At 50.0% G+C, this 20,244-nt stretch overlaps 1 protein-coding gene across 1 annotated transcript in view; it reads left to right on the top strand.

The window, feature by feature from the left end:
- ANKH (ANKH inorganic pyrophosphate transport regulator) overlaps positions 1-20,244 on the top strand; it is a 170,547-nt gene that overhangs the window by 133,898 nt on the left and 16,405 nt on the right. The window contains exon 8 of the mRNA XM_010858798.1: positions 451-546. Coding sequence (XP_010857100.1) covers positions 451-546 — 96 coding nt within the window. The remainder of the gene's footprint in view (positions 1-450; positions 547-20,244) is intronic.

Genomic DNA, 20,244 nt, shown 5'->3' with positions numbered 1-20,244 from the left:
AAAGAGATGGGTAAAACACCCAGTCCTTTATCTTAGGGAGCAAATGTGCCCCTCACAGGAGTCTTGACATGTGCCCCCAGATACGATCTGGGGGCTCAGCTGCCCCCTGATGCAGGCTCAGTTGCCATCCTTGACTGCAGAGCCCAGGATGGTCGGACACTGCAGGAAGTGCTGGGGCCCTGAACTAGGTGGCTGGGCACCCAGCGCCCCGGAGAGGGGACTGACTCTGGAGACACTGCTGGGCAATTCAGTCCGGAGCTCCCTCTGGTTAGCGATCACATCCAAAAACCTGACAGCTGTCTGAGAGAGACGTCCAGTGGCAGCCGTCTTCGAAGCTGTCCCTTGACATCTATGCTTCAGACGCGTCAAATCAAACAGAAACGAGATGCTTGGTAAGAAGCATGAGTGGTCAGCCCAGGATAACCCGGAGCCTTTTCTTGCCCCCTCTAGAATAACCCCAGCAATAAACTGGTGAGCACGAGCAACACGGTCACGGCAGCCCACATCAAGAAGTTCACGTTCGTCTGCATGGCCTTGTCGCTGACGGTAAGGACAGACCCACCCCCGCCCCCGCCTCTGCGTCTGGTTTTAGAAAAGAGGAAATTGCCATTTTAAAGGGAGAAGTCTTGTATTCCATAATGCAGTGCTGTGCTGGATAAGGTGACAGCCTCTCCTAGATATTTTCATCCCAAAATACAAATGACAGTTAATCAAGGATGGCATCAGGTCTATGCTTCTCCTGGTGGCTCAGACAGTAAAGAATCTGCCTGCAGGCAGGAGACCTGGGTTCGATCCCTGGTTTGGGAAGATCCCCTAGAGAAAGGAAATGGCCATCCACTCCAGTGTCCTTGCCTGGAGAATTCCTTGGACAGAGGGCCTGGCAGGCTACAGTCCATGGGGCCGCAAAGTGTCGGACACAACTAAGCAACTTTCACTTTCACTGGGTCTAAGAACTTCTGGCATTTCTGTAAGGGGCTTCCTCCTGCTGAAGAAGGCAGGCTTTGCCTTTCTTAATGATATTCTGTCTTACTGAATAATTTCCAGCCCATCTTTAAACACCCAGAGTCAACTGTCTCTTTTCCAAATTTAATTGGTATGATTGTTTCATGGGTGAAAGTTCCTTTCTTTGTATGTTTACACTGCTATATCCTTCCTATGGAGCCATGATTCACCACACACTTACCAGGCACCTACAGGATCCGAAACCCTGTGCCGTCTTCAAGGATAGAGGTGTGAACAAGAGTGGATAGCGCCTCCTCATTGGCAGGGCCTGTCGGTGGCGCTGCACAGCCTTAAATAAGCAGTACACACCCTTCCTTTATCAACTCACCTGGGCAGTTCAGATGTAGGAGATATGTTCAGAAAACATGAGAAAAAATTCCAAAATGCTCTATAATCCAAAGCACACAGTATATAATTTAAGGTTGTTTGTAACATTTATCAACAGCAGCAAGAAAATAATAATGGCATTCATAAACAACTCCACATCGTAGACTGTGCTCTGTGAGTTTTAAAGATGGAGATGAGAAGAGGATAAGATGAAATAGAGGTCTTTTGAACTCAGTTCCTTGTTTGTTGTGGTGACTACATATTTAAGTCCTGTAGAAATTCTCCTTTTTTACAGCATAATGGAAAAACCATAACAGAAATAGCTGAGTGTGTGCAGTTCCCATCATAAATGACTGGTACCGAGGACATAAGACAAGAAGAGGTTTGGAGACAAGTGATGTCAGGAACATCATGAGCATTGTCACTGGCCATTATCACAAGAACCACTTAGCTAGATGAGCCCTAAGAGGGGTCCCTTAAAATCAAGTCTGACACACATTTTAAACTTCGCTTGGATTAAAAAAAAAAACCCATAGTTTAATATTTGATCCTTTGACCCAACACCTGAATAAACTCATCAAGGACAACACGAGGTCTATAGCCCATCACCTAAGCCCTCTGACACTGGGTCATGACTCGGCAACCTTGGCCACTCCATCACCCCAGCCCAGCCCTCCCTCTCAGTCCGTCCCCCATGAAACTGGGAAACTGCAAGGGGATGTCAGAAGCATATTCCAGGCCACCTCCCCTGGGTGGGGAGACCCCTGACAGCACGGCTGCCTGAGTCAGGTAGCCCAGCAACCCTGTTCTCCTGGTTCTCCTGGTTGTATTATTTCTCCCTACAGTGTGCAAATTTTTCCATAGTTCCCTAAAACATTAGCAAAACACTGCACAACCTTGAAACCATTTAAAAGAGGATTTTAGGAAAAACAGAGAAGGTTTCTATTCCCGGAGCAGACCTCAGCTTTTGGAGCCTGTGTTAAGAGACTGGAAGTTGGTTCGGATGCCAGGGTCTGTGACTTGGACACCATCCAGTTCCAAGAGCTGGAAGCTTTGGGCTGTTGCTCACTCTGCGGTCAGGGTCTGGCTCCCCTGTCTCCTCTCACTCCACGTGGACCTCCTCCCTCAGTTACGGTCAAGTCTGATGGAGAACCTTAGCAGACTGAGTTTACGGATATTCCTTCCTTCCTTCAGTTCACAGGCAATACTCTGTACTTCTAAAATAAAAGCAGCAAGTGTATTTTGAAGTGATAACCATGTAAAAGCTAGAAAAATGCTTCGCTTTCCCATAGGTGTTATTTAATTTTTAGTATTAGTTATTTAGTTTTAGCTATTTAATTATTCTAATCCTACCATCTGTGCATGTGTGCTAAGTAGCTTCAGTTGTGTCCAACTCTTTGCAACCCTGACCCTGTGAACTGTACCCTGCCAGGCTCCTCTGTCCATGGGATTTCCCAGGCAAGAATACTGAAGTGGGTTGCCATTTCCTTCTCCAGGGGATCTTCCTGATCCACGGATCAAACCCGAGTCTCCTGCATTCACAGGCAGATTCTTTACCACTGAGTGACCTGAGAAGCCCAGATTACAGTATAGGGTAAATTTGACTTTTTAAAAGGTCTTCCCAGGAGGCTTGGTGGTAAAGAATCTGCCTGCCAATGGGATTGCAAGAGTCGCACATGACTTAGCAACTTAGCAACAACAAATAACTTTTATGTGCACTGGGAAACCAAAAAATTCATGTGACTCACTTTATTGCAATATTCACTTTACGGTGATGGCGCAAAATAGTTCCAAGGGATGTCTATACATGTATTTAATAAAGCTTAAATTTTAAATCATGCTTTATTGCAATATTCACTTTACTGTGGCAGTAAAAAGTCAAAGTGTGAAAGTGTTGTGTCTGACTCTTTGTGACCCCATGGACTGTAGCCCACCATGCTCCTCTGTCCGTAGAATTTTCCAAGAAAGAATACTGGAGCGGATTGCTGTTTCCTTCCCCAGGGGATCTTCCTGACCCAAGGATTGAACCCAGGTCTCCTGCATTGCAGGCAGATTCTTTACTATCCAAGCCACCAAGGAGGTCTAGACCAAAACCTGCATTATCTCCGAGGTCTGCCTGTGATAGCACCAGCTAGAAGCCCGCCTTCCAAGCTCCTTCTCCAGGGCCTTCCTCTCTGCACTGTGCTGTTCCAGCAAACAGGAACAGATAGTTGGCCCTGAGGCCAGGGCTTGCCGGCACGCCTGAAGCAGTGGTTTCTTCAGCAACACAAACGGTAGTATTATGGTGTGTCTCAGATGGTGCTTCCCAGGTGGTGCCAAAGAATCTGGCTGCTAATGAAGGAGACGCAAAAGGTGAGTGTTCGATCCTTGGGCCAGGAAGATCGCCTGGAATAGGAAATGGCAGCCCACTTCAGTATTCTTGCCTGGAAAATCCCATGGGCAGAGGAATCTGGTGGGCTACAGTCCATAGGGTTGCAAAGAGTTGGACACGACTGAGCAAGTGAGCACAGCACAGCAGCAGATACGTTTTCTTTATAATGACTCAATCAACTGGTCCTCAATCAGTCGGCTCTGACATCTTGGCTAGAGGCTGGCCTGTGTGCATACTCAGTCATGTCCTACTCTTGATGATCCCGTGGACTGTAGCCCACCAGGGTCCTCTGTCCATAGGACTTTCCAGGCTAGAATACTGGAGTGGGTTGCCCTTTCCTTCTCCAGGGGATCCTCCTAACCTAGCGATCGAACCTGCATCTCCTGCATTGGCAGGCGGATTCTTTACCACTGAGCCACCAGGAATTGCCCTTAAAAGATATATAGAAAAAATATAAGGGTTTTCCCCTAAATTCATTGGTATGCTGTCACTTTAGTGCATACAGCTTTGTATAGCGCTTACCATGTTCATTCTTCACATCTATTATTCCTTGTAGGCCCTGAACTTCCCTAGGCAGGGTCTGTGGGTTAGTCACCTTTTATCCCCAGGGCCTAGCATCCTGCCTTACACAGAAGGGGCACAATAAGCAAAACACAAACACAGGAATCAATTAATACTTACCTGTGTGATCAGGATCAGAAAGGTGCCGATGGCATTCACCCCTCCTGAGCCACAGTCTCCTTATTTATACTGAGGTTATCTTCTTTTTAAAGCTCTTAAGAGGCCTTTTACTTGAGAGTCTATTTTCACCTTTTTAATTTTTAAACTACATAGTATCAGGAAATTAACATTGCAGAGCACTTAGGATAGACACATAGTGCTTATTGCAGTGGGCGATATTCTGTACCAAGTGCGAGCCTTCTGATGGTTCCAGAGCTTTCTACGCATTGCCTAGGATTAGAGCACTTTGCCAAGCGCTGGTCCTTTGATCATTAGTGACTCTTCTCTCCGGGACTTTGAGAAGAGCTGGCGCCACAGATGTTGCAGACACTCAGTGACCCAGTGATGCTAACTGCTTTTTGAAGGAAAACCTGTACTTTCCAGAGCAGAAACTCATCTTGCAGTCAGAACGGGCCCATTCTTCAGGCCCTGACATGTTCAGTTCAATATCTGTCTTTGCCTGTGAAAAATACTTTTGACAGTTAATAAGAGACCCTGGTGCTGGGAAAGATTGAAGGCAAAAGGAGAAGAGGGCAACAGAGGATGAGATGGTTGGATGGCATCACTGATTCAAGGGACATGAACTTGGCAAACTCTGGAAGATAGTGAGGGACAGGGAGGCCTGGCATTCTGCAGTCCATGGGGTTGCAAAGTTGAACACAACTTAGCAACAACACGAGACTAATATTTCAGCATGCTACAATGCATGTATATGCTTATACCCGAGTACAGATTTTCAATTTAACTTAGAGTGAATCCCTGACTCCGAAAGTTCATTCTTCCCTCATTTTCTTATCTGAGAGTTTGTCTGAACCACTGGGCTTCAAGACAAGCAGCCCAGAATGCATTCTGCCCAGTTGGAAGAGGAAGTGGATTTAGGAAGAGTGTAAGGTAGGAAAGCAGAAGTTTGTCCCAAGGAGCATCTTGCTTCCCTGCCTTTAGGAAACTTAGAAAATCACTGATTGTCTTCTTTAGACCATTTGATGGGAGTGAGGGTGAAAAGGGAGAGCTTTAGCTGATCTGAAAGATCAACTTCAAAATAGTAAGAACCCCCTGATAAAAATTAATCCCCTCAATAGCAACAAAGGAGCAGACATGATGCAGACCAGGGTCAGCAGGGTGACCGCAGGTGGACACACTGCTGTTTGGGGTGAAGGAACACACAGTTCAGAAATATGCTGTCTTTAAGTAAGGTTGAAAGAACAGCTTCAGAAGGCGTGCCGCATGGCGGGAGCAGGTGTGGTGCAGCGGCCACTCAGAGGAGGCCAGCGATCCGAGCTGTGCAGGACAAGGTGGCACCACGAAGAACAAGGCTGTAGCTGGCGCTGGGGTCAGAAGCAGGCAGCCAGGTTGGCCCAGAACCTTCCGGAAGAGCCATGGTCTCCGTCCCTAACGTTACTGAGTATAAAGCCCCATGACACCCAGTGTCCTGAGAGGCTGCGTTTCTCTAGTAGACACTTGTGGTGATCGCAGACAGAGGGTGGTGGCCATGAGCTGGTGAAGGAGGCAGGTGTTCCTTCCTCTTGGGGAGAGGAACTGATAACGCTAAACTTACAGAAACACAGCCCCTTGGAACTGATCACAATTGCCCCCTGAATCCCAGCCTTGGGGACAGAATAGAAACCACTAACCAGGTAGGATATGTCTTTTCAATAGGCTTTTTAGTGCAGAGAAGCACTCCAAAAGGTACCAGACCCCCATATTCCTGGATGTGAGGCCACTGTGGTGAAGTGAATGGATGAGCTTGCTAAATGTACCCAACTCGCCAATTTGGTACCCCAAATGCGTGGTCTTTTTTTTCTAAAGTGTTAGTGGCTCAGTTGTGTCCAACTCTTTGCAACCACATGGACTGTAGCCCACCAGGCTCTTCTGTCCATGGGATTCTCCAGGAAGGAATATTGGAGTTGGGTTGCCATTCCCTTTTTCCCAACCCAGGGTTCGAACCTGGGTCTCTCCCTCATTGCAGGCGGATTCTTTTACCATCTGAGCCACCAGGGAGTGGTTGGTTTTTTTTTTTTTTTTCTAAAATTCGTAGCAAATCATATTAAGTAGGCAAGTTTTAGCAGCTTTAGATGATTTTAGCTGACCAGTTTCCATTTTTACTTCACAATGCCAGTTTTTAAACATCTGCTGTTTTCTGATGCTCTCTGCCGCTCTAGTGTGGGGGAGCCGTTGCCAAGAGAGGGGGCCCTTCTGTCTTAAGAGAGGTGGGGAAGAATCCCTGCAAAGCACAGGCTTGGCTGCTGCTGAACCTCCCTAACCCCCTTCATAGAAAATGGGAATGGCGTCCACCCAGAGGGATGTTGGCAGGAAGAGCCACCAAAGCACTTGCATGCGGTGAACGACCTGACGGTCACACCCAGCAGCCCTGGATGTTGAACCCAGAGAAGCCAGAGGGGAAGAGCTAGGAGCAGAGGAAAGGGAGAGACAGAGTCAGAGCAACGGAGAGTAAGATCAGCAGGGAAGGGGAGTGACCGCAAAGCCCGGGAGGGAAGGGGGCGCTGGAGCGTCAGAGGAGATGGAGCAGAGTGGCGGAGGGGGGTTTGGCAGACAGCAGGAAGGATGGGAAGGCCCCAGAGATCCCCCAGTGCCACCACACCCCCACCCCGGGCCTTGCCAGTCCTTCCAATAGCAATTGCTGTAAACCGTGTGCGTGCTAAGTCGCTTCACTCATGTCCAGCTCTTTGTGACCCCATGGACTGTAGCCTGAGAGGCTCCTCTGTCCGTGGGACTCTCTAGGCAAGAATACTGGAGTGGGTTGCCCTGCCCTCCTCCAGGGCAATCTTCCCAACCCAGAGATCGAACCCAAGTCTCTTACATCTCCTGCATTGGTAGGCAAGTTCTTTACCACAGCCTGGGAAGCCCGCTGTGAACTTTAGAAGAGTTTAAAAGAGGCAGGTTCTTAAGAAATGAGTAATTGCAACAAGTTGTCAATGGGCTAAATAGACTATCCACAGGTTGATGTGGGTGAACTCAGCTGTTTCAGGAAGGCGGGTATGAAGGGGTTCTCTCGCTAGGCTGCTGCAGGGTGGGCTTCATGGCCCCAGATTCAGATTCTGCTGAGGTTGTGGGGCCGTGCCAAGGCCTCCAGGCTGCACCCCACTGGCCTCCCCCAGCTCCAACAAATGGAGGCTGTTTGATGCCGGTGGTGGTGGTAGTGGTGGGGTGGGGAGTGTGTGTGTGCGTGTGTGTGGCTGTCACTTAGGGCAGAGAGAGAAGGCAGCCTTGCTATCCAACCATGTGGTTGCTGCTGTTGTTCAGTCGCTCAGTCATGTCTGACTCTTTGCAACCCCATGGACGGCAGCACACCAGGCCTCCCTGTCCTTCACCATCTCCCGGAGTTTATTCAAACTCATGTGCATTGAGTCGGCGAAGCCATCCAACATCTCATCCTCTGCCGCTCCATTCTCCTCCTGCTTTCAATATTTCCCAGTATCAGGGTCTTTTCCAGTGAGTCGGCTCTTTGCATCCAGTGGCCAAAGTATTGGAGCTTCAGCTTCAGCATCCACCCAGAGCATCTCACAGTAGGATGCAGGAGTATCTCAGGCCAGTGGCTGTTACTACTTAAGGATCTGATTATTTTTTAAAAGAGATTTAAAATAGGTTTTTACCCTGGATCCACCCTGAGCCTTGCTTTTTGACGTCAATGGGTGGTAAAAAGGGAAAGTATGACTCTGTACACAATCCCAAGTGTTCTGTTCTGATGGTTATGGGTTGAATTGTGTCCACCCCAAAGTTCTGTATTGAAGGTCTAGGCCCAGCACCTTGGAATGAGACCTTATTTGGAAATAGGGTTCAGGTGAGGTCCTGGTGGGTGGGTCAGGTGGACCCCTGTTCCATCTGACTGCTGTTCTTGCAGGGGTGGGATATGGATACACAGACACAAGGAGGGTGCCGCCTGGAGACCAGAGGATGCTGGATGCTGCTGAAAGCTGGGAGGCCTGGAGCAGACCCTTCCCTGGGCCTTCAGAGGGAGCGTGACCCTGCTGACACCTTGACTTTGGTGTCACTCCCGGACTGAGAGATGATAACGTGTTGTTAGGCTGCCCAGTTTGCAGTGCTTTGTTACAGCAGCTCTAGCAAACTCTGAAAGAGAGGCACCCTCTTGTCATTTAAGGCCACATGGATTGATTGACCAGACCTAACTAGTCAACTAGGGGCTTCCCTGGTGGCTCAGTGGTAAGGAGTCCACCTGCCAATGCAAGAGGTATGGGTTTCATCCCTGGGTTGGGAAGATCCCCTAGAGAAGGAAACGGCAGCCTGCTCCAGTATTCTTGCCTGGAGGAGCCTGAGGAGCCTGACAGGCTACAGCCCATGGGGTCCCAAGAATCGGACACAATTTAGTGACTAAACAACAACAAACTATCCAACTCGTTTGCTTTCTTTTGAAATGCCCCACTTACTATTTCCATAAGACTTAGGTATTCTTGTGTTTCCAGCTTCTTGAAGTAAGGATCTGAGTGTAGGAATTGCTTAGAAATATTCTTCTTGCACATTAGCACTGTCCCAAGCTCCAGCAGTAAAGAGTCTGCCTGCAATGTGGGAGACCCGGGTTCGATCCCTGGGTGGGGAAGATCCCCTAGAGAAGGAAATGGCAACCCACTCCAGTACTCTTGCCTGGGAAATCCCATGGACTGAGTAGCTTGGTGAGCTGCAGTCCATGGGGTCGTGCAGAGTCAGACACGACTGAGTGACTAACACACTTGTCAAGATTTATGTGCTTAGTTACATCCTTGCAGATGGGGCTTTTGGGAGGGTGTGGTTGGCATCGTAGTATCCAGTAGAAGTACCAGTGTTCAAGTCGGGTCCCTTTGCTTTTTGGGTTTATTCTGCTTACCATTAGTTGAACAATCCAGTGCTATCTCACCCACGCCCTGCAGACCCAGCATCACTAACCCTGAAAAGTTGAAACACGTTCACAATTTTCAGGGAAGAAATTAAGTTTCTAGTATTTTATCCAGTTGTGTTTATCCATTCCCGTCCCCCACCCCAAATTGTCTCACGATCTTGATCCCTTCTGCTGCTTCCTGCGTAAACAGTAGTATCTGATTTGGCACAAAATTGTAATTACTTAGTTTCAGTTTCACCTATCAGTAGACACCTGGGTTCTGCAAAGAACGGGTGCAGGGCGGCCACCTGCAAGGGCTTGGGAACCAGGGGGAAGACGCGTGCATTCTCCTTCGGCTTCTGCAGGTGCTGCCTGCCAGACCCCAGCCTCATATTGAGGATGTGGTTCCCAGGCTCCACTCCGAGGCTCTCCCGGTGCAAAAGCAGATTTATTAGAGAAAGACAGCAGTCAGGAATCATTCCACCCAGTAGCCGAATAACCCAGTGGGGATCAACTCATAGACTTCCAGGAATTGTATTTTATGTCTGTCTGTGGCTTTTTAAAAAAACGTTGTTATTCATCTCAGCTTAAAGACTGAGATGCCTGCGCTTCCCAGGTGGCGCTAGTAGTAAAGAACCTGCCTGCCAAAGCAGGAGACATAAGAGACATGGGTTCAATTCCTGGGTCAAGAAGATGCCCCAGAGGAGGACACAGCAACCCACTCCAGTATTTTTGCCTGGAGAATTGCATGGACAGAGGAGCCTGGTGGGCTACAGTCCATAGGGTCGCACAGAGTCAGACAGGACTGAAACGACTTAGCATGGATACATGCACGCACAGTTTAAAGATAACAGAAGTAGGGGAGCATTTTTCTTCTTATCTGATGGGCCTGTTATAGCATATAGGGCCCAGACATTGGCTTGGTCAGGTTGCATAGTCCAGACCCTTGTGGACAAAACGGGGCCATGGTGTTGGTGGCTGAATGGCTTTCCGATTTCAGCATCTGCTCTCACTCCCTGGTGCTTTGGGCCATGAACAGGAGCACCTTCCTGGTGGCCTGGAACTCTGATGTCCGGTAGATCCATGCTGACAAGGACATGCGGGGAGTCAGCAGAGCCGATGTAAAATATCTTAAACACTTTTTTTTTTGTAAACTATCTCAAGAAACACTGAATAGACTTATTGAAATGAGCACATGAGGACAGAAAACGCTGATTGGTATGCTCAGTTGGTTATTTTGTGTTGAGGGACGATAGAGACCACTGGACCCAGAAATAAGAGAAAACAATCAGGTATCATCCTGGTTACACAAAAGTGTTTCCCAACAGCATGGCTATTGTTCATGCAGTCGTGTCCGACTCTGCAATCCCATGGACCATAGCACGCCAGGTTTCCCCGTCCTCACCATCTCCCGGAGTTTGGTCAAAGGAACGAATCACACACTGGTACTTCTATCGGATGCTGTGATACCAACACCCTCCCACCCTCACCCCTCGCCACCCAAAAGCCCCATCCGAAAAGACATAATTAAGCGCATAAATTTGGGAACAGTGCTGACCTGCACAAACAATATTTCTAAGCAAACCTTGGATTCAAGTTCTCACCTGGAGAAGCTGGAAATATACAAGAACAGAAATGTCTTAAGAAAACAGTCAGTGGAGCACTTAACACCCGCTGTACCTCGCCCAGCACTTAGGTGTCTCTTGTATCTGCAGGCAGACTGAAAGAGTGAATGGAGAAGTACAGTTGCCTTTAGCTAACTGATCCATGGCCTTTGCTGAACGTGTTCTTTTATTTTATCTTAAATAAAATTTTAGCTTAAAGGGTTTCGCACAATTTCCAGCTCTGGGTGGGAGTGCCCGCTTGTTCAGGCAGTGAAGGAAACACGATTAAGTTGCTTCAGGAGATTATTCTGGGAGTCCTTTTGCACTCCTTCTGAGCCCAGGGTGAACCTCAAAGAACCGTAGTGTGATGCTGAGAAAAAACACGTGTGGCAGATAATAGTGCCTAGGAAAGCTGCGCATCGCTAATCAGAAACCAGACAGTTCTCAAAGGCCCGCCTTTAATCCTCCCGCAGACACGGCTCTTAACCCATGTGGCTTGAGGAATGAATTGGCCCTTACCAAAGCAAACAGAAAACAAGAAGGTTTGGAGAGCTGGCCCCTCTCTGAACCGGAGACGGGTTCAAAGGCAGGGCTGTGAGTTGTGCCAAGTGGCCCTGGGCTCTTGTGACACTTGACTGCCCTCTTTGTGGATTTTGATTTAAAACGGGTGGGTTGGGGAGGGGGCAGAGAGCCAAGGGGGAGGGGTTAGCTTAGGCTTGAATTCGTGGCCACGTGGCTCAGTGCTCATGAGTGTGGGTCTAGGGGCCCCCCGGGCCTGGGTTCAAACCCTGACCCCACCACTCACCCATTGGGAGGTCACTGAATACTGAAAGCCTAGACTTCCCCAGCTGCCATGCAGACATGGTAAGAATACCCACCTTCTGAGACTTTTCAAAGGAGTAATAGCTTAGCATCACATCTGGCACGCTGGAAGCAGAAAACGCCAGCTCCCTGCTCCGTGGTCCCCAGACACACTGGCTCCCGTGAAACGGAAGGATGGCTGTATGTCAATCAACAGCTACTGGTATAGTCGATGCCAGTGAATCATTTTGTGAATTCTTCTAGTGATACCTATCATACCCTTCCAAATTTCTGTGGGATGTGTTTTTTTCTTTTCTTTTCTGTGTTTAAAATAAATTCAACCTCTTGATAGATTTATACAGTCCTTCTCTAGACAGACTTCACCCACACACGGGACACATATTGCGTGTTTTTCTCCCTGAGAACCTGTTCACAGTCTCCACTGCCAGGTGTCGACAGTGCTCATCCCAACCTTTGGTTGTCTTGCTAATTCAGAAATGTCCGTTACCCACGGGGCTTCCCAGGTGGCTCAGCGGTGAAGAATCTACCTGCTAATGCAAGAGACACGAGAGATGCAGCTTCGGTCCTTAGGTTGAGGAGATCCCCTGGAGGAGGAAATGGCAACCCACTCCAGTGTTCTTGCCCGGAGAATCCCATGGATGGAGGAGCCTGGCAGGCTACAGTCTGTAGGGTCACAAAGACAGCTGAGCGACTGAGCACGCACTCATGCCGTTACCCACAAGCTTCGGTGAGCTCTGAAAGAGAGGAATTGATGTATGTCATCCTTTGGCTTAGATCTGGTAAATCTGTACACACCAGCCAAATGTTAGAAATGCCAGTAAGGAAAGAGTTTTTGAGCACTCATGGATGTATTGCCAAACTTGTCTAAAGCCTGGGCGACGGAAGACTTCCAGTGGGTTGGGTGACACTTGGAGCGGTGGTCCCCAACGTCTTTGGCACTAGGGACCAGTTTCCTGGAAGGCGGTTTTCCCACAGACTGGTGTGGGGTGGGTTGGGATGGTTTCAGGATGATTCGAGCCCTTTACATGTATCGTGCACTTTATTTCTGTTATTATTACATCAGCTCCACTTTAGATCGTCAGGCATTAGATCCCGGAGGTTGGGGAGCCCTGGCTTAGAGTTTTTCTATTTACAACACAGCTCCCCAGAGACAGAGCACGTGCGTGTTTATTCATGCAGTCATTTAAAGCAAATGCTTGAGCCGCTGCTCCACACCAGGCTCCATGGCTACCCCAGTGAAACAAACACACACTGTCTATTTTATTAGAGGGGTTTATAATCTCTGGGAGAAGACAGGCAATTGACACATTCGGTGGTGTTGGATAGTGTGTTAGTTTCCTGTGGCTCCTGTAACAAATGACCACAAACCTGATGGCTTAAAACAACAGAAATTTATTCCCTCCTAGTTCTGGAGGCCAGAAGTCGAAATTCAGTTCACTGGGCTGAATTTGAGGCGCTAGCGGGGCAGACTCCCTCCAATGGGTTTAGAAAAGAATCCAGGCCTTGCCCTTGCAGCTCCTGGTGGCGGCTGGCATTCCTTGGCCAAGTCACTCTCATCTCTGGTCTTCTTATCATCTCCTCCTCTACGTGCCCCTCTTTCTATCATCAGGACACTTGTGACAGTATTTAGGACCTGCCCAGGCACTCTTAGCTCCATAATTTCATCATCTCTGTTACCATATACAGTAATGAACCCTTGTGCTGGGGATGAGGGTGGGAGCATCTCTTTGAGGGCCCATTCCGCAGCCTTCTGGGCTTCCCTGGTGGCTCAGTGGTAAAGAATCTGCCGGCAGTGCAGGAGACATAAGAGACGTGGGTTGGATTCCTGGGTCAGGAAGATCCCCTGGAGGAGGGCACGGCAACCCACTCCAGAATTCTTGCCTGGAGAATCCCATGGACAGAGAGGCCTGGTGGGCTACAGTCCACCAGGGTCGCAAAGAGTCAAATGCAGCTGAAGTGACTGAGCACGCTTGCATGTACGCAGCCTTCCACAGTAGTCACAGCTGCTTGGGAGAAAAAATGAAGTAAAGGCAAAGAGGAGGGAGATGCCATTTTGGATTGAGGGGTCACACTTAGAGTAATCAGCATGCCCCGAGGCCCAGGGCCCCTGTGTGTTTGCAGCCGTGGAGGCGTGAACCACACTCCCCCACCCCCCATCTGAGTGGCACCTCCGTGTGTGCCCACCTGCACAATCTCATCCATTCTTTCTGGTCAGGGACTCTGTCTCAGTGTCTCCCTCTGTCCAATGTCAACCTCTCCCAAATCACTCCTTCGTATCAGTGTTTAAATATGCTCAAGGCTCCCAACTTTTGGAAAAAACTTAAAGAAAACATGAAAACCTTTATCCAGCAGGCTCCTACATTTCTCCACTCCGTGGCATCCAAGCTCCTCAAGAGAATTATGCAAAAGCACCTCTCGCCCACGCTTCCCACTGCTGCAGGCCCCCATCTGTGCTCCCCACCTGGGCCATCTGCGGTCCCCACCGAAGCCCACCTGCCTCCTCCTTCTGGAGCGAGGGACACCTGTTCCTTCCGAGATCGTCCCTCTGCTGCATTCCTGCCCCCGTTTGCCACTGTCCCCCTAGAGAGCTGGCCCCAGTCCCCGTGCGCTCAGGCCGCAGCTCCCATGGACACTGTCCTCTTCTCACGTCCCCGTGTCTGGGGCAGCCATCGTCCACAACCTAGGCTCATCTCCTGTGGCTTCGGTGGCTCTCAGCTCAGCTGCTTTGCTGTCTTCCTTTCTGAGTATCTTCCCTGGTGGCTCAGAGGTAAAGCCTCTGCCTGCAATGCGGGAGACCCGGGTTTTATCCCTGGGTCAGGAAGATCCTCTGGAGAAGGAAATGGCCACCCACTCCAGTTCTCTTGCCTGGAAAATTCCATGGGCTACAATCCACGGGGTCGAAAAGAGTCAAACAGACTGAGCAACTTCACTTTCACTTTCTTTTCTGAGTATCCCTTCACAGGCTTCTGGCTGGAACATCCCTCTTCCTCACTGCAGGTGGGCACCTCCTTCTGTCCGAGTGACCTCCCTCCTCAGCCCTCCTTCTGTAGAATGTGACTCTGGTTGCCCATCTGGCTGATTTCCTGAAGCAGCATCTTTGCCTTGCATCTGTCTCCCGAGCTTCTCACCCAAACACTAACTGCCTCCTTTGTGGAGATGTGCTATTATTTCCCTCGGGCGCCAGCCCATCCTGTCCCACAGGGTGCTTATGGCTGGCACTCTTTCTCCTCTCCATTACCCTGTTTCAGTAACCAACATGGACTTCTGCCTGGAGTTGGCAGAACCGGAAGCCTGGGCTCCTCCCTAGCTTGGCCGTCTTCCTCACCCTGAGGTCCACTCAGGTGCAGAGCCCTGTCTTGGCTTTCTAAACACCCATGGGATCTCCCTCTTCTCCATTCGCCACCTCATATCCCTCTTTCTGGGCTTCCCTGATAGCCCAGCTGGTAAAGAATCCACCTGTGATGCAGGAGACCCTGGTTGGAAGATCCCCTGGAGAAGGGATAGGCTACCCACTCCAGCATTCTTGGGCTTCCCTGGTGGCTCAGCTGGTAAAGAATCTGCCTGCAATGAGGGAGACCTGGGTTCGATCCCTGGGTTGAGAAGATCCCCTGAAGGAGGGCATGGCAACCCACTCCAGTGTTCTTGCCTGGAGAATCCACAGAGACAGAGGAGCCTGGTAGGCTACAGTCCGTGGGGTCGCAAAGAGTCGGACATGACTGAGCAACTAAGCACATCCCTGTTTCTACTCATATAGCTCCCCCTCCTCTGGGACCACAGCTCCCGGGGCGGGGGTCCACACACATCGCGTCCAAACCAGTCCTCATGGAGCGAACGGCATACGGCCCCTCCACTGGATCCCTGGTACCAATGTAAACCTGAGCCTGAAACACAGTGCCAGGCCCATCTCAGTGTCCTGCTCCCCACTCCAGCCGCACAGAGCTCTTGGGACTGAAGGGTCGCTTCGTGTGTGCTCTCGCCCAAGCTTCTGCCCGCGTCATCCCTTTAGTCTGAAACCCTTTCCACCTCCTCGTCCAGCACCTGGGACCAGGACTGGATGTGGTCAGCCGGCTTCCCGCACCCTGTGGCCGCTGCTGTCCCCAAACCCCCCATCACGACACCGCGCTCTGGAGTCACGGGGACTCCGTGAGGCTGGCATCACCTCTGCCATGTTCGCCGTTGGGTCGAGTTAGCCAAAAAGTTCAGTCAGGTTTTTCCATAATGTTGGATGGAAAACCCTGAACAAACTTATTAATCCAATATATGCCCGTAGCGCCTGGCATGGGACAGGTGCCCAGTAATTATTTTTTGACCGAATACACATATAAAGCACACTGTCATAATAACAAACTGATAGCTGCGGAAACCAGTAGGTCCCTGTAGAATCAAAACTTTAGAAGTAATTAGAACACGGCTACCTGGGAGGCAGGGAGGAGGTGGTGACGTAACGCCCCCCAGATAAAGGGCTGATGGGGCGTCATCCTCGTCTCTCTGTCCTTTGCCACGTGCCTGCATGCTCAGTCACTCAGTTGTGTCCAACTCTGTGCAACCCCATGGACTGTAGCCCGCCAGGCTCCTCTGTCCATGGGATTCTCCAGGCAAGGATACTGGAGTGGGTTGCCATTTCCTTCTCCAGGGGAGCTTGCCAGCTCAGGGGTCGAACCTGCGTCTCCTATGGCTCCTGCCTTGCAGGCAGATTCTTTACCTGCTGAGCCACCGGGGAAGCCGACCCTTTGCCACAGAGTCCATCTAATCCACCTTCCACGTGGCAGCCTTTCAAATAGCCAAAGCCCATTTCGATCCCTTTTAACAGCCTGACTTCCAGACCCTGAGGTGTTTTGGTTCTGCTCTTTGAATTGTGCCTGTTGGTTCTCCTCTGAGAACATGGAGCACAAACTCGAAATCAGGTCTGACCTGAGCTAATGGAGTAAATTGGTCTGGTTTTGACTTTATAATTCTCATCAGTGCAGCCTAAGGCTACGTGGGCTTTTTCATTTAGCCGCGTAGCACTGTTAGAAGGGAAAACACAAGAGCTGGTAAGACCCAGTTGTCCATATTCCCATGGTGGTCGGGGGCTGGCCCCTTCTCAAATCCATCTTCAGGGGATTTGCCCACCTTGAGCTCCTAGAATCTCTGCAATCACTTTTTCTGCCACGTCTATGAGCGTTTTCAGTACAGATGCTGTTAGCAATCTGGGACTTGCACAGACAAAATGCTTCGCTGCCTCTCATTACTTTTAGTCTTCAAATCTCTTTTAACCATGTTTGCTCACCTGTTTTAAGGTGACCCTCCTTCATGGAAACGGCAAACTCAGAGCAAGGGGGCTTGGAGTGTATCCTTGGACCCTAGTGGTTCTTTCCCATTCTTTTTCATACCTTGAACATATTTGTTTAAAGCTCTTTTCTGGATCTCAGCACTTGCACCCATCTGGGCTTCACCCTCCTGACTTTATTCGTCCATGAGATTGCATGCCCTTGGAGGTGGTAGTTCGTAGACTTCATCTGGGCTCACCTCCCAGGAACTGGGGAAGAGAGAGCCTGCGAGCTGGCAGACCAAGGCAGGGAGATGGCAGATACCTCCTCCTCGCCTGGCACGTTCCCTCCCCACCGAAAGCAGCCTGGGGACCACCCATTCTCCTTTCTAGTTGTGGCGGGTGGGCAGGAATTTCTCTTTCGAGAGCATTCCAGCTCCTTTCAGAAAATTTGGTTTTATTTGATCTTCCTTGCCTGTTTCTCACAAATTTTGAAATGTCTTTATTTCATTTTTTTCAATTTCCCTGGTTATTGTGAACTTAACAGGACGTGATCACTCCCACATGAGTGGCCGTCCCCTCCCTGATGGCCATGATCCCATCCAAGGAGGCTGTTCTTTGTCTTGGTCCCCGGCCTCCCAAGCTCAGCCTTGTCGGGGAGGGGTTAGCTGGAAGGTTGCTGGAGAGGGAGGAGGTGAGCATGTGCTCTGTAGAAATCGAGCTTGGAATTGCAACACCATTAGGTACCTGTCTCATCTTGCCAAGGCCAGCATGGAAATCACATGTCGTCCAGAGGATGGTGGCCACCGTAGAATTTAAAGGGCTGAGGTTTGACCTTTAAAACATTTGTGTCCTAAAGCTTCAGAACTTCAGGGCCCCAGAGGGACCCTCCCTGAGGGAAAGAAAGCAAAAAGGCTTTCCATCAGAGATGGAAGCAGTCAAAAAAATCCACTGCATCAGCATCTTCCTCTGGGACACACTGAGCTAGTCCCTTGTGGGGAGGTTCAGCTAATCTTGAAATGCTGCTTCTGCTGTTCACACTAGGTGAGTCCTCAGGAAGCACAAATCCCACAGATGCAGACGGCTCCACTCTGCCGTATCCCCTCTGCCCCACCTCCCACGTGGCTACTGCCTTTGAAAGGCAGCGAGCTCACTGACGGTGGTAGTATTTATAGCGCCTCTAATCCCGCCAGGCCAGCTCCGGCCACCTGCTCCCTGCGAGGCCTGCACAGCTGAGCTAAGGTCGGCTGCCAGTGGAAAACACCAGAAAATGCCCGGCCTACCGGTCACAGGCCTGGAGGCTCATCCAGCCCTGCCTGTCACAGCCTCAGTTTCCCCCAGCTAGGGGACTTTTTCATCACGTAAGGATCAGTTTTTCTACTCAGTGCTCCATGGTGACCTAAATGGGAAGGAAAATCCAAAAAAGGGGATTATAGAGCTGATTCACTTTGCTGTACAGCAGAAACTAACACAACAGTATAACGCAGCTCTACTCCAGTGTAAAAGAGTTTTTAAAAAAGGAGCAGTTTTGCATCTTGCAGTTCAAGATGAGCCCCACTATTTCCCTGTCCATATTGTATTGAAACTGAAGCTCCAATACTTCGGCCACATGATGCAAAGAGCCGACTCACTAGAAAAGACCCTGATGCTGGGAAAGATTGAAGGCAGGAGGGGAAGGGAACAACAGAGGACGAGATGGTTGGATGGCATCACCAACTCAATGGACATGAGTTTGAGCAGGTTCCAGGAGATGGTGAAGGACAGGGAAGCCTGGTGTGCAGAAGTCCATGGGGTCGCAAAGAGTCAGACACGACCAAGCGACTGAACAACAACAAGTACAATGGACAGTCCCACGTGCTCTGGTCTGCATGTTGCTTCTCTGCTGCTGCTTCACAGGACAGGATGTGTCTGCACCCACACGTGTCAGCATCCAACAAGCACAGCAAGAATCCCCTTCTCTTAGCTGCATCCCTCTAGTCAGAGCTGCATTTCAGCCAAGCATTCAGCCCTGAGTCCTTCTCATAGGTGCTGGAAAGGTGCGAAATCTGAGCCAAGGAAGGGCAAAAGCCACCATCCCATAGGACGACCTCCTGTGCTTAGAGTTAAAAGATCAGTTCAGGACTTCCTTGGTGGTTCAGTGGCTAAGACTTCGCCTTCCAGTGCAGGGGATACCAGTTAGATCCCTGGTCAGGAAGCGAAGATTCCACATGTTTCAGGGCCAAAAAGCAAAACCTGAAGAGAAGCAATATTATAGCAAATTCAATGAAGGCTTCAAAAATGAGCCACATCAAAAAATCTTCAAACACCAAAAAAAAGGTCAGTTCTTGAGTGTGACCCAGGCTCACTCCTGTGGCTGCACGGGGCCCACGAGCTGCCCCTCGGCCGCCGGGGTGGTGAACACTGTGAGCCTTATCCCAGCCGTGGTGCCACGCTGGTCCTGTCTGTCGCCAACAAGGACGGCCTGTTTGTGGCTTTGTTTCTGCTGGCCGCCCCACCCCCGCGCCTCGAGACTGCTTTCCCATTGTTCAGATTATCCAGGAGAAGAGAAGGGCTTTTTGTGGATGGGGACGGGGTGGGGTAGGGACGAAAAGCACCCAAGGTGCTGAAGCTAAGACTTTCGCATTTGGTGCTCCTCTCAGTCTCTGGGTACTGGGTGCCACTGGCCAGCTGAGCGCCTTCAGACACCCCAGAAACACGGGGGAGCAAGCCTTCTGAGTCCCCACGGCCAGGGTCGAACTCCTGGCCCCACTCCACAATGCCACGATCCTGGGGTTGGGATAAGGGTTAAATGACATCATTGGAAAAGAGCCTGATGCTGGGAAAGATTGAAGGTGAAAGAGAAGGGGCAGCAGAGGATGAGATGGTGGGATAGCATCACCAACTCAACGGACCTGAATTTGAGCAAATCTAGGAGAAGGAAATGGCAACCCACTCCAGTATTCTTGCCTGGAGAATCCCAGGGACAGAGGAGCCTGGTGGGCTGCCATCTGTGGGGTCGCACAGAGTCGGACACAACTGATGTGACTTAGCAGCAGTAGCAGCAGCAGGAGATGGTGGAGGACAGAAGAGCCTGGCGTGCTGCAGTTCATGGGGTCACAAAGAGTCGGACACGACTTACTGACTGAACAACAGTAAAGGAAACCTCTTGGCTTACAGTAAGTTACTGATAAGAGTTAGTGCTTTTCCCCTGAACTCCACCTCTGCCTGCCTTCACGCTTCTCTCCAAATCTTCAGAAGTCCAGCGTTCACTTTTTAAGTCATCATTAGTTGTAGACTTGAGGGATCGGTTGTTTTGTTCGGGGGAGATAAAAACAGTTGAGAC

Source organism: Bison bison, unplaced genomic scaffold (assembly GCF_000754665.1).
Source record: "Bison bison bison isolate TAMUID 2011002044 unplaced genomic scaffold, Bison_UMD1.0 scf7180017864440, whole genome shotgun sequence".
In the NCBI taxonomy this organism is placed as follows: domain Eukaryota; kingdom Metazoa; phylum Chordata; class Mammalia; order Artiodactyla; family Bovidae; genus Bison; species Bison bison.
This window is presented reverse-complemented; position numbering and strand designations above follow the sequence as displayed.